This window comes from Eschscholzia californica, unplaced genomic scaffold (genome assembly GCF_041429995.1).
Source record: "Eschscholzia californica isolate CP2 unplaced genomic scaffold, dmEscCali1.0.p SCAF_1, whole genome shotgun sequence".
Classification (NCBI taxonomy): domain Eukaryota; kingdom Viridiplantae; phylum Streptophyta; class Magnoliopsida; order Ranunculales; family Papaveraceae; genus Eschscholzia; species Eschscholzia californica.
In genome coordinates, this window is record NW_028238198.1 from 54,210,877 (window position 1) to 54,224,490 (window position 13,614).

The following is a 13,614-nucleotide window of genomic DNA, read 5'->3' on the forward strand; positions in this document are numbered from 1 at the left end:
TCCAAAGCTCATCTCAAATCCATTAACAATCGCAGTAGATGACTGCACCTCTCTTCTCATCCTCCTTTACTACTCCTACTTTTCCACCTATTGGATTACCTTTTAGTCTGTTGACTAACGTTCTTAACTCTAGCTTTGCAGGAACCCCCTTGGATCAGGCGATGGCTAAAAAATTGGCAAAGGTAGAGGCTCTGATCACTCGCATTCCAGGAGTCCCAACCCCGCTTTGAAAGAGTCTACCACAGAGTTATGCAGACGCCCCTTTCGTCGACACCATCGCCTTGGTGGAGATGCCGAAGAAATTATCTTTCCCTAGTATGAGAATGTATGACGACACCTCTGATCCAGACCACCATATCGCCTCCTACAAACGGAGGATGTTCACTACAGCCATACCTAGGGACCTTAGGGAGGCTTGCATGTGCAAAAGCTTCGTGTCGAGCCTCAATGGTCCAGCTCTCCAGTGGTACACCAACCTGCCGAATAACTCCATCGCCTTATTTGCCCATCTAACAAACACGTTCGTCGAACAGTTTGCCAGTAGTAAGAAGTTGGAGAAGCTCTTTGGAGACCTTTACCGACTTAGCCAGAGGCGAGGTAAACCACTTAGAGATTATGTGGGGAGGTTCAACAGGGAAAAAGTCTCAATCTCCCATTGCAACCAAGAGACGGCAGTGGATGCATTTCAAAAAGAGTTACTTGCAGATAGCGAACTCTACAAAGAACTCACCAAGTTCAACTGCACCACCATGGAGGACGTCCTTGCTCAAGCTTGGGTAGAGATCCGTTGGGAAGAAGACGAGTACCATCGAAGCAGACGCTACCTTAGCAATGAACGATCCCGAGAACGTCGTTTCAGACGAACAGATCGTAGGTCAAATGGTAGATACTCAGAGCCGTATACTACCTCAAGAAGACCTCAACCCCGAGACAACAGCAAACCACTCGACCCACCGAGTCGAACTAGCGAAAGGCCACAAGGACAAATTCACACCAGAAATCCAGAGTACAACCTAAACGTTGAACCAGCTGAAGTTGTAGCAATCTTGAAGGGGATGCGAAACAATATCCGATGGCCAGGAAAGACGAAGACCCCAAGTGAGAAACGAGACAACTCTAAATGGTGTGAGTTCCATAGTGACCATGTACATACCACCGTTGAATGCATCGCTCTCAAGCGCGAAGTGGCCGAGTTGCTTAAGAGAGGTCATCTCACAGACTTGTTAACGGACGAGGGAAAAAACACATCAGCTAAAAGAGACGCGCCGACTAGAGAACCAGAGGAGCCTACACCCTCGAAAACATGCCTAGTCATAACAAGAGGATCAGAAATAAGTGGAGTCAGTCACTCAGCCGCCAAAAGAAGTGCTCGAGCTGCAGTCAACCCAATCGTCGGCTCAACCACAGGGCCCTTCTATACTGAGCAAACTATTAGCTTCCTAGACAATGAAATTTCTACTCTCATTGACCCTCATCATGATGCCGTCGTTATTTCACTTACAATTGCTAATTGTTAAGTTAAACGTATACTTGTAGATAATGGGTCTTCGACTAACGTTTTGTTTCTACATGGATTAAAAGGTATGGGTCTGGAGGAATCTAGCATCTGCCGTCGCTCAACTATTCTTAATCAGATTTAGTGGTGAACAGAAATACACACTTAGAAAGGTCACTTTACCAGTCTACGCAGGAGGAATCGACCTTAACACGATGTTTGTAGTGTTAGACTGCCCTTCAGCTTACAATTTGATTCTCGGAAGACCAACACATTAAAAAAAATCAAAAAATTATATAGACCTCCAGACAGCTTCACGATAGTCTGGAGGATCCCCCAAGCTACCCACGGTAGTTTGGAGGGGAAAACCTCCAAACTGCCGAAAGGCAGTCTGGAGGAATTCCTCCAAACTACCAACAGGTAGCCTGAACGAAGCCTCCAAACTACCTCACGGTAACTTGGAGGGAATCTCCACCAAACTACCTGTGGAAATTCCCCCAAATTACCTGGTGTAGTTTGGAGGAAACCTCCAAACAACCTTATGGTAGTTTAGAAGAAATCCTCCCCCAAACTACCCTAGGTAGTTTGGAGAAAACCTCCTCCACCCACTAACCGTGGGCAATTTAGGAGGTTCCCCCAAACTACCTTTCGGTAGTTTGGGCAGGATCCGTCCGACTAATTTTTTCATAAGGTCGTGGTAGCTGTCCGATTTTTTATCTCTTTGAATATTAGCGTATTTTAAAAATTTCTATAAAAGCGAAGACAAATTTCGACACCAAGTCATATGTTCTACGAGAGAATATATTTCAGACACATCATACAACTTTGCATAATACTAGAACTTCCCTCATAGAACGCTGAACACCGACACCTCCTCGGGAATACAAAATCTACTCTCTAAGTGAACAAATCACTAACTTAGAGAGTGAGGGACAAACTGTAGTGGCCAAAAATCGTACTAGGCCCACTTTGCCTAAACGTCGCCTAGGCCCAGCCTACTTCGAATAAATATAACTTGGGTTTAGCCCACTCGCCTACTAGTTAGACACTCTCCAACGTGGAATTCGACCCAATAGAGGTCTAGATGGCTCTAGGCCCTTGTGAACCCATCTAGACGAACAATAACCCATCAAAAGTAATAATGCTCCAAGCACCCCTTGGTCACCCTTAACCGAGTCTGCGGGTTGTCGATTCAACCTCAACTCAGAAGATCTCGCTACATGCCACTTGCCTAGGTGAGTTGAAGACTTCACGTCACCTCAAATATCTCGAAGTCATCTATGACTACGAAGGGTCTAAAGTGGAGGCGGCGTAATCGTACGGTCAAATTGCTATAGGCGACAGATCGACGGCTACAACGAGTCTCCCTTAGGGTTCGGAGGCACCCTCGACCCCAAGTACTTTGGATTTGATAGACTCCACGAGTCCATCAGTCGCCTATAAATAGAAAGAGACTCATACTCCGAATATCATCGAATACTCACTAGAAAACTACTGAATACTCTTCTCTCTCTCCTTTATTATCTTCTGATCAGTACTCTAGACGACGATAACCGACCTTCGAATTCCATAAGACTTGAAGGATAATCTTCTAGGGGATCACTCTAGACGACGACATTATATCTTCAAGCTCCATCACTCTGGAAGTCCTTCTAAAGTCTTTATTACATCCCACTTCTCCATTACCCAGAATCTCCGATCGAGACGACCTCTCGACCTGCTCCAAGAGATCAATCCGACCAACTATCCCGTAGAATCGAAGCTTCGGCCATTCTACGAGTCGAGCCATCCTCCGACGATACAACATGGTGACACCCTCAACATTCAATTGATCAATATTTACCTTACTTATAGTTTGCTGACTTGATCATCGGAGTGCCCTTAGCAAGACACCATTCCGGTGTCCCCAAGACTTCACGGTTTCTGCTTGTCTTTGTCTGTCTATAGGTCCAACCGGAACTTCGTCATTCTCGAGGTCTAAAGCCCAAGTTGTCGGTGGCCCACCAATCGACCTTCTGTTAATTGTGTGATTTTCTACCGTCCACAATAGGTTACATATCCCATCAAAATTAAACTATTTAAGTTGCCACAGTGTGTAAAAACTCATTATTTTCCCTAAATGCCAGTTTTATCAGTTTTTTATTGAAATTTCTATTAAGTTAGAGATATTGAACTTTAGTATATAACTAGTGTTTACACAAATAAGAACAAGATTACAATAACAGAGTCTCGTAAACAAGGTCATCGCATATAACAAATCAAATTGCAATCTTTGAAACATAAGCCAAAGATCCCATGTAAACGTTCTGATAACAAAAAAACGTATGTGAATCAGATTCCAGCCCACTTTCGTAGTCATCACTAAAAATTAAGCCCCGAGGTCAGCAATCTATGATACTTATTAAATATCAAAGTTGTTTACAATGAAGGTTTTATCAAATAACTGGTGAAGTCTCCAAACAATAACTGAAAATGGTTCTCTTGCTCTGTACCAAAACCTTAAAATATAAAAACTAAATAAACCTAAATATGATTCAAAATGAAGACGTAAAAACAATACTGGATGAACAAAGCCAAAACGAATATCAAAAATAAAGATGATGAAACAAGTGAAAGATAAAATGAAATGAAATTCTCATTAGTTTGAACTATTACAAGACATTGAGTATTTATAGACTTTGAGGGAGCTAAAACAGAAAAGTAACTAACTTCTAACAACATTCTAACAGACTTGCTTTCATAATAGAATTCCTAACAAAAATCTTCTAAAGGCACCCTCCATTTCTAACTTCTCTTCTCATCTTATATTCATTATTTGTAAACTAACACCACAGTTACATCACTAGAATTAACTACTGTAACATCCCCCCTCAAGATCAGGAACCGAGAGGGACATGAGCTTGGTGCGAAGGAATACAAACTGACTTGGAAGAAGACCCTTTGTGAACGAGTCAGCAGGTTGATCCTCAGTGGGAACGTATTTGATAAAAACAGTACCATTAGCCACCAAGTCCCTTAAGAAATGGTAATCAACCTTAATGTGTTTCGTACGACCATGAAACACAGGGTTTGAAGCAATAGCCTTGGCACCCACATTGTCACAATAGAGCACAAAGGGCAAAGAAGGAACTACATGAATTTTAGTGAGTAAATAAGAAATCCACAAAAGCTCAGCCACAGTGAAAGATAAAGCTCTATATTCAGCCTCAGTCGAAGACCTAGCAACAGTGGGTTGTTTCTTCGAACCCCAAGACACCAAAGAGTTGCCTAACAGGATGCAAAACCCAGATGTACTTCTTCTGGTATCTGGACAACCAGTCCAATCTGAATCAGAGAAGGAAATCAATTTGGAACTGTCACCCTTTGTGATAGTGATTCCACAATCCACAGTCCCTTTCAAATACCTTAAAATCTTCTTGAGAAGCATGAAGTAAGAATCAGTGGGTTGCTGCATAAACTAAGCAGCATAGTTGACAGCAAAACAAATGTCTGGTCTTGTGGTTGCTAGATATTGAAGCCCACCCACCAATGTTCTATAAACAGTAGGGTCAGGCAAGGGAGTCCCATCAAGCTTAGAGAGCCTATTACTAGATGAAACAGGAGTAGAGCTTGTCTTATAATCTAATAGATCAGATTTCTTATGTAATTGCAAGACATATTTCTTTTGGGTTAGTAAGATAGCAGCAGAAGAAGTGTCATAAGTGACCTCAATACCAAGGAAATAGTGCAAGGATCCCAAATGTTTCATAGCAAACTCTGAGCTGAAATTGGAAATGAGTTGATCCAACAAAGACATAGAGCTTCCTGTGAGAATTATATCATCCACATACAATAGAAGAACTATAATATCTGGAAAAAACAATAGATAGCTGCCAAATCTATTGAACCAAGCTCTAGGATCTTGTTTTAAACCATAAAGGCTCTTGTGAAGTAGACGAACATGATTTGGTTTCTCTGGATCAACAAATCCTTAAGGATGTTGCATATAGACAGTGTCCTCCAAAATACCATGAAGGAAGGCATTAGATACATCAAGCTGATGTATATGCCAAGAGTTGGAGACAACAACATTCAGCACAGTCCTGATAGTGGTTGCCTTAACCACATGGCTGAAAGTTTCTGTATAATCCAAACCCTCATGCTGATGAAAGCCCTTTGTCACTAACCTGGCTTTAAACCTTTCTATTTGACCATCTGACCTGTATTTAATCTTGAATACCCACTTACAATCTAACACATTCGTATCATCATGAAAGGGAACTAAAGACCAAGTCTGGTTATGTTGAAAAGTCTGAAATTCTTCATGCATAGCTTGACACCATTGAGGAGACAAACTTGCTTGTTTATAAGTAGTTGGTTCTTGAGACTATTAAGAACAGATAGATATGATGTGTGAAGAGGATGTCTGATGGTGAAGTGAGTAACATGGTCAGGTATGTATTTTGATTTAACTATCCTATTTCTTAACCTTGTGATCATACCAGGAGCTGGTTGAGGAGGTGATTGAGAATTGGTAGAAGAAGCAAAGCTAGTAGTAGCCTGTACCTTAGAATTAGAAGCATTTGGTGTTAAAGAGGGTAAGGGAAACTCAAGTACCTGGAGAGGTGTGGTGAGAGGTGGTGTGGTAGAGACAGGAGACTGAACCAGGCTTTTAAATGGGAATTCATGTTCTGAGAACACCACATTCCTAGACATGTAAACTCTACCAGTGACCAAGTCTAAGCACTTGAATCCTTTAAAAGATAAGTTGTAATCAAGAAACACACATTGAACAGCTTTAGGACTCAACTTATCATCTCTATATGCTTCTAAATGGGGATAGCATGCACAACCAAACACTTTGAAGAAAGATTAGTCAGGTAACTTCCCGAAAAGCACTTCAAAAGGAGACATACTACTCAGTACTTTTGTGGGAACCTATTTATAATATAGATAGCAGTAGAATAAGCTCCAAACCAAAAATGCTTAGGTGCATTAGATTGAAAAAGAAGTGTATTACCAATTTCAGTTAGATGCCTGTTCTTCCTTTCAGCTCTGTCATTCTGCTGAGGAGTGTATGGACAGGAGCATCTAAAGGTAATTCCACTTTGATCAAGAAAAGTTTTGAAATCACCCTTAGCTAACTCAGGAGAACCAGCACTTTGGAATTGTTTAATAGAAGTAGAGAACAAATTCTCACTTAACTGTTGGAACTTCTTGAAGCATTGAAGATTGTCAGACCTCAATTTAAGAGGGAACAACCACACATGTCGACTGAAGTCATTTAAGAAGAGAATAAAGTATCTGTAACCTTCTTTATATGACACAGGAGAGGGACCCCAAATGTCACAATGTATAAGAGAAAGAGGTGATGCTGTAAAAGATTCAGAATTAGCCAAAGGCAAGGACTTGCTCTTAGCCAATTTGCAATAATGACATGAACCTTCTGAGTCTTTGATATCAATATGAATAACCTTGTTCCTGTGAAGAAGATGTAAAATAGAGTCTGAGGGATGACCAAGTCTCATGTGCCAAAGAGAAGAAGGAGCAACCAATACAGAAGTATAAGCACTTACTAAAGATTGAGGTTGGTGAACTTTAAAAGTTATAGGATAGAGATTATTCACCATGGGACCTTCATTCAGAACCTTCTCAGACCATAAATCCCTTACTTTATAACCCCATGGTGAGAATTGGACTATACATTGATTATCTCTTGTAAACTGGGAGATAGAAAGTAAGTTCCTTTGAATATGAGGAACTAGTAGGACATTTTGCAAATGAAAATTATGTGAAGAGGTGTTGAGATTAGCATCTCCTATGCTCTTGATAGGAATACACATCCCACTACCCACCATGACTGAATCCTTTTCCATTGTATTCTTTTTTATTTGACATTGTTGTAATATCATGTGTCATATAAATAGAGGCACTTGTATCATCTAGCCAAATTCATTCAGAAGTAAGCTCAGAAGAAGAAGAGGTATCCTCATGATTTGAATGGACTAGAAAGGCCATATGAGCTTCTTCCTGCTCAAATTCTTCAACCATAATACCAAAATTTGCATCATATATATTTTCCTTAGTATTTGAGAATGGATTCAAATCAATTTTATGATGATTTTGATCTGAACATTCTCCTTCCTCAAACAAATAAAGACGAGCAAAGTTGTGCTTACTTTGATTGTGTTGATTGCTATAGACCATTGCCTTCTTGAATTGATTTTAATCATTGCTATTATGATTATTAGGCTGAACATTGTTGTATTGATTATGATTATTGTTGTATTGGTTATGATTATTGTTGTATTGGTTATGATTATGGCAATTATGATTATACTTAATATATGGATTATGGCTATTTGGTGTTTCATCAGAAGGAGCATACCGAAATCTCCACTTTGAAGCAGAATGCCTCCACTTTCGACAAATACCACAAGGTATGGTTGTGAAATCAAATTCACCAGCCTTAAAACCAGGATGATATGATTTAGAAGCTATAGTATTCATATAGGATTGATTAGAAGGAAGAAATTGCTGAGATTGAGAGAAATTACCTCTATGAACTGAAGGTGATCGACCTAATGGTTGAGAGTGAGAATAATTGCTTCTTTGATCTGAGTATCTCATTTGTTCTTTCTTAGCAAAATAGGCAGAATTCACTTCATCTCCTTCTTGTAAAGTTAGCCATTGTTCATGATGAAGAAGTCTAGTTCGTAAATAAGCAAATTAAGGATATCTTCGAATCTCTATCATGCATGATGATTACAAACTATTCTTTACTTAAGCCTTGAAGAGCAATTCTACATAATTCTTTGTCTGACAACTTTTCATTTACTACTATTAGAGCATCAGAAAGAGATTTAATTCGTCGAAGATACTCATTAATGGATGAATCTCCTTTTCTAACATTTTGAATTTGATGTCTCAAAGTTGTAATCTTCGATTCATACTCTTCAACGAATGAAGAAGCAAGAAATTTCCAAATCTCATGAGCAATTTCAAGTCCAAGAACATCACCTGAAACGGATCGGCTGAAAGTGGATTTAAGACATGATTTCACACAACTATCAGTCTTTCGCCACAAGAAAAACTCAGGGATCAGGTATTTCTCTTCCACCTTCAATCAGAGTTGGTGATGGAGCAACAACAGAGCCATCAACATAACCAAATAAATCAGCTCCTATCAAAATCGAAATAAACTGATCTTTCTAGATCAGATAGTTTGAGCTATAGTTTTTCTGATACATAATTCGAAAGATGAGTAATTGAAGAAGTTGAACTTGACGAAGATGATTAATAAGCCATAATAGAATTTTAGAGAGAGAGAATTACAGTAGAGAGAGCAAATTGAAGAAGATGACTAATTAAATTCCCGCTCTGATACCATGAAAAATAAAATGAAATGAAATTCTCATTAATTGAACTATTACAAGACATTGAGTATTTATAGACTTTGAGGGAGCTAAAACAGAAAAGTAATTAACTTCTAACAACATTCTAACAGACTTGCTTTCATAACAGAATTCCTAACAGAAATCTTCTAAAGGCAACCTCCATTTCTATCTTCTCTTCTCAACTTATATTCATTACTTGTAAACTAACACCACAGTTACATCACTAGAATGAACTACTCTAACAACAAGCCACAAAGTACTTTATTAACAACCCTTAACATTTCCAACAAGAAAACCCTTAACACTCTTAGGAAATGCTCACAAGGAGAAGAAATAACAAGAACTAATAAACAGAATGAAACCCCAGCTTCATAGTTCTGTTGAAAATTTGCAACAAACTAAAAAATTTGATTTTGACATTAATGACAATTTTGTAATAATTTAATTTTGTTGGGTTATGCTTAACTGCCGTAAAATTTGGAGAAATTAAAGGAATGAGAACGGTCAACAGTTAAACGTGAGGGAGAGATCCTAACAGATCTCACGGAAATCTGATGGTTATTAACTCATTAAATCAGAACTCTAAATTTTCCGATAATTACTGTATTTTTTAGGCTTTCGACAAAAAAAATTATTTTTTAGGTAAGTTACCTTTGGGTATGTTTTTAATTTATACTGTCCCCAATAAATTATAGGGGGATTGGGCTGGACGTCCAAAACGAGGCCCAAAATGGGATTCCCATCCACGGTTGCCCATAAATAAAAGGGAGGTCCAATGTGTCAGTTTGGGTTTTAAAATTACGCAAAGAGCCTCCAAGTTTTTCGTATTTACGACCCGTTCCATCAAAATTTAACCGGAATTTGGCAAAAATTTTGGCGCGATTTCTGACGGATGGAGGGACGGAAGTGACCGTTTGCAGGAAACGTCACTTCCACATTAACTTCATTCCCACGCCTAGTCCATCCCACGCCTCTTCTATCCAAGCCATTTTGCTAGTTCTCAAGAAAAGATCCAACCTCCAAAATCCTTCATCCTTCATCTTCCTCCTTCTCAATAACAGTTCTCAAGAAAAGATCCAAAATCCTTTAACTTTTACTTCTGAAGAACAGCTACTGCTATTAAGTTGAAGAAGGAATTCAAGTTTGTTTGAAGCAAAATCTACAAGATTTGAAGCAAAAAGACCGAGAAATAGTAGGTTTTACTTCTATCTCATCCCCCTAACCTTCCTTCTTCACAAAAAATTTGTGAATGATCTTTCATTTTTTATACAAGTTTGTTTGATACAAGTTTTTAGAAACCCTAAAATTTGTGACGCAGATATGGTGAATGATCTTTCAATTTTTGACGCAAGTTTTTAGAAACGCTAAAACTTTTTAGAAATAATCTCTTATTGTTTGTTTGATACAAGTTTTTAGAAACCCTAAAATTTGTGAATGATCTTTCATTTTTTGACGCAGATATGGTGAAAACTAACAATACAACGAAGAAATCAAAGAGTGTGACAATCAAAGAACCAACATCCGCCAGAGCAATATCAGAAAGGGAAAAGAAACCTATAGAAGAAATTCTGGCTAGAAGAACAAGTCCAAGAAAGAAGAAGGTATGTAACTGAAAAAAAAATAATTTGTTTTGTTCCTGGTAAATAAATAAATTTCTGGTAAATGTTTTTTATTCTTGAAAATATTTTATTGTACTGGAATTATTTTGTCCCAAGTGATTTGGATTTGTCTAGTGTTAATGGGAAATAATATTTTGTACAGTAAATTGTTTTGTTCCTGGTAAATAATTTTGTTTACTGTAAATGTTTTGTTCGTTGAAAATATTTTATTGTACTGAAATTATTTTGTTCCAAGTGATAAGGATTTGTCTAGTGTTAATGGGAAATAATATTTTGTACAGTAAATTGTTTTGTTCCTGGTAAATAATTTTGTTTACTGTAAAATGTTTTGTTCATGGTAAATATAAATTTTTCCTGAATTTTTTTGTTCCTGGTAAAGATGACCATGCACTTCAAGTGTTTGTTGTAATGTGTGACATAACTAAATTCCTGGTTGGTAAATTTTTTACAGGTCGAATTTGCTGAGACCATTGAAGTAAAAGAGCATGCAAAAGGCAAGAGAAAAGCTCCAGTAGAAAGAGAAGAAAGTAGTAAAAAGAAGAAGGGAAAGAAATCAAAAAGTGAAGTTAGAAGCTCAACAGGTGAACGGAAAAATCGACCAGCCAACCTTGCAGCAATGTTGCCGAAGGCTTATAAGTATGCCCTTCGTAATACATGGAGACAATTGAAGACCACTTATCTAAAGATGTCGACTAGACAAAAAGAGTTGTTAGGAGCTACTCCATTCAAAAATTTGGTGATGGCTTTTGTTGAAGACAAAAAAGATTGGGATAACATAAACAAACCCAACAAGGCAATCTTTGAAATTCTCTGCCTTTATTCTAGTTCGACAGAAAGGTTTACATTGGCGGGGAAAGAAATGCAAGTGAAACCTGAAGATGTGGCCCTAATTCTAGGTATGCCATTGTCAAGAGAGGTGAGAGAAATTTTCCCTAAAAATAGAGCACTAAAGCAGCCAGAAATAGATTTCTGTATGAAGTACTTCGGTGAGATCCCTGGTTCGGTATCATGCATACAAATATCCAATGCCCTGAGAATTGCTGTCAACGGAGAGGAAGATGACATGGATGTGATCAGGCTGATCATCATGTCTATTTCTGCAAATGTTTTATTTGCTCCGCTATCAGGTTACGCGGTTCCAGTGCGTATTCTATTCAACTTGCAATCAATGGAATCAATTCAAAGTTTGTGTTGGCCAACAGCAGTGCACTCATACCTGATCGATCGAATCAATAAGTACCCCAACGACCCACTAAAAGCTTCAGGGTGCCTTGTATTACTTCCTGTGAGTATATTTTTATCATTTAAATTCAAACTTAACTTCATGTGTCTCGTACTCTATGTTTTTTATAGCTGTGGTTTTGCGAGCATACTCTATGTTTTGATCGAGAAGAGAGGTTTAGGGATGAGGTGCCTAGGATTGTGAGGTGGTCTTTGACGAATATAGACGATACATTTTACCAGAAGCTTGCAACTCTTACTGCGGAACAGGTATACATTTGATCAGTGTTAATGGGAAATTGTTTTGTTCTGGTAAATAAAAAATGAACCTTTAAATTGTTTTGTTCGTGATAAATAAAAATATTTCTTAGTAATTGTTTGGTTCCTGGTAAATAAATTCGTTTATTGTACATTAAATCAGGTTAGTGAATCATTTGTGTACCCACCAAATGATCAAGAAACAGAGTTGCTGTCAACCCCAAAGAACACAGCAGTGGTAAATGAATTGCTTCTCAAGATTGAACAGCTACAAAAAGAAAATGCCGAACTTCAAGCAAAACTATTGGAAGCGTGCGAGGATAGGGATGATTATTACAAAGCGTATTCAGCACTCCTTCAAAGCTTGTTAGTTCCTGTAGAAGAACAGGTTAGAGGAGAAGATGGCCTGATCAAGGTTGCGGATAACGTGGAGGAGCTAAACGCACAGAGGCGTAAGGGAAAGGAGTAAGATTGAAGATCCAAAAGATGGGGAGAAAGAGAAGAAAGAGGAGAAAGAGAAGACAGAGGAGAAAGAGAAGACAGAGGAGAAAGAGAAAGACGAAAAAGATGAGGGGGAAAAGGGTATAGAAAAAGATGATGATGAGGGAGAAGAAAGTGAGGAAGAGGGTATAGAAAAAGATGATGATGAGGAACAAGATGATGACAGTGACGAAGATGATAAGGAGAAAGATGGAAGCGAGGATGGAAGTGGCAAAGAGGAGAAAGAGAAAGAGGAGAAAGATGAGGGGGAGGAAAAGGAGGATGATCAGACTAATAAGTATCAACTTAAAGACAGTGACGAAGATGATAGCGATGGCAAAGAGGATGGTAAATGAAATAGTTTTCTTTTATATTTTATATTCTCAGGAAATATTATTTTTTTTCAGTTTTATTTTTTATTCTGAGAAAGTATAATAAGTATGGTAAATGAAATTATTTTTTCTTTACAAATAATGATAATTAGACAAGCTGAATGATGAAGGCGATGAGGGAGAGGAAGCAAAGAAAGGCAAGCTGAATGATGAAGGCGATGCTGAGATGGATGATGAGGATGAGGTTGGAATCAATTTGTCAAGTGAGGAGCCAGGGTGGGTGGATGATACTATTGAAAAAGAGATGCCTTACAAGAGAGTTAATGTTGGTAAATTATGTGGTGAAATAATTAAAGTTTCCGAGTTTGTTAAAACGTTATTTTTCTGAATATACATTATTTGACAGAGAGTATGAAGGATGATACCAATGATTTCCTAAGTTTTGATCTTAACTTTGGGACGCAAATTATTGTATGGACTCCATCACCACAGCCGGACATGGAGAAGAAGGAAGATGAGGTTTGTAAAACAGCTGAACAGAATTTATCTGATATTGCAGAAATGGAGAGAGCATCGGTGGAACAAGTATCCAAAAACTTGGATCGTGTTGGAACAAGTACAAAAATTAAATCACCGCACATCAGCCCCCCAAAACGAGTAGTATCGAAGAAACACAAAGGGTCAATGACTAAGACAACATCTATTATCAAAAGGGTAAAGGATAATCCCAGAACACGAAAACAAACATCCAAAGCAGCTGCCATTACATTCCCTGTGATTGATATAGAGTCGATAACAATGAAGAAAGAAGTGAAAGAAAAAATAAGTAACTG

At 38.3% G+C, this 13,614-nt stretch overlaps 1 protein-coding gene and 1 long non-coding RNA gene across 2 annotated transcripts; both read left to right on the forward strand.

Moving 5' to 3' along the window:
• The first annotated feature begins 290 nt into the window (after nt 1-290).
• Nucleotides 291-1,517, forward strand: LOC147567650 (uncharacterized). The gene has a single exon (XM_086657460.1). The coding sequence runs from the start codon at nt 291-293 to the stop codon at nt 1,515-1,517; it is 1,227 nt and encodes a 408-aa protein (XP_086513586.1).
• A 9,424-nt stretch (nt 1,518-10,941) lies between these two features.
• Nucleotides 10,942-13,095, forward strand: LOC147567651 (uncharacterized). The gene is made up of 3 exons (XR_015237846.1): nt 10,942-11,981; nt 12,133-12,797; nt 12,952-13,095. It is a non-coding gene; the product is annotated as an uncharacterized LOC147567651 (long non-coding RNA).
• Nucleotides 13,096-13,614: the final 519 nt, after the last annotated feature.

Bases quoted from the DNA above. Each gene is read 5' to 3' on its own strand.
- LOC147567650 (XM_086657460.1), top strand. From the start codon at position 291: ATGCCGAAGAAATTATCTTTCCCTAGTATGAGAATGTATGACGACACC.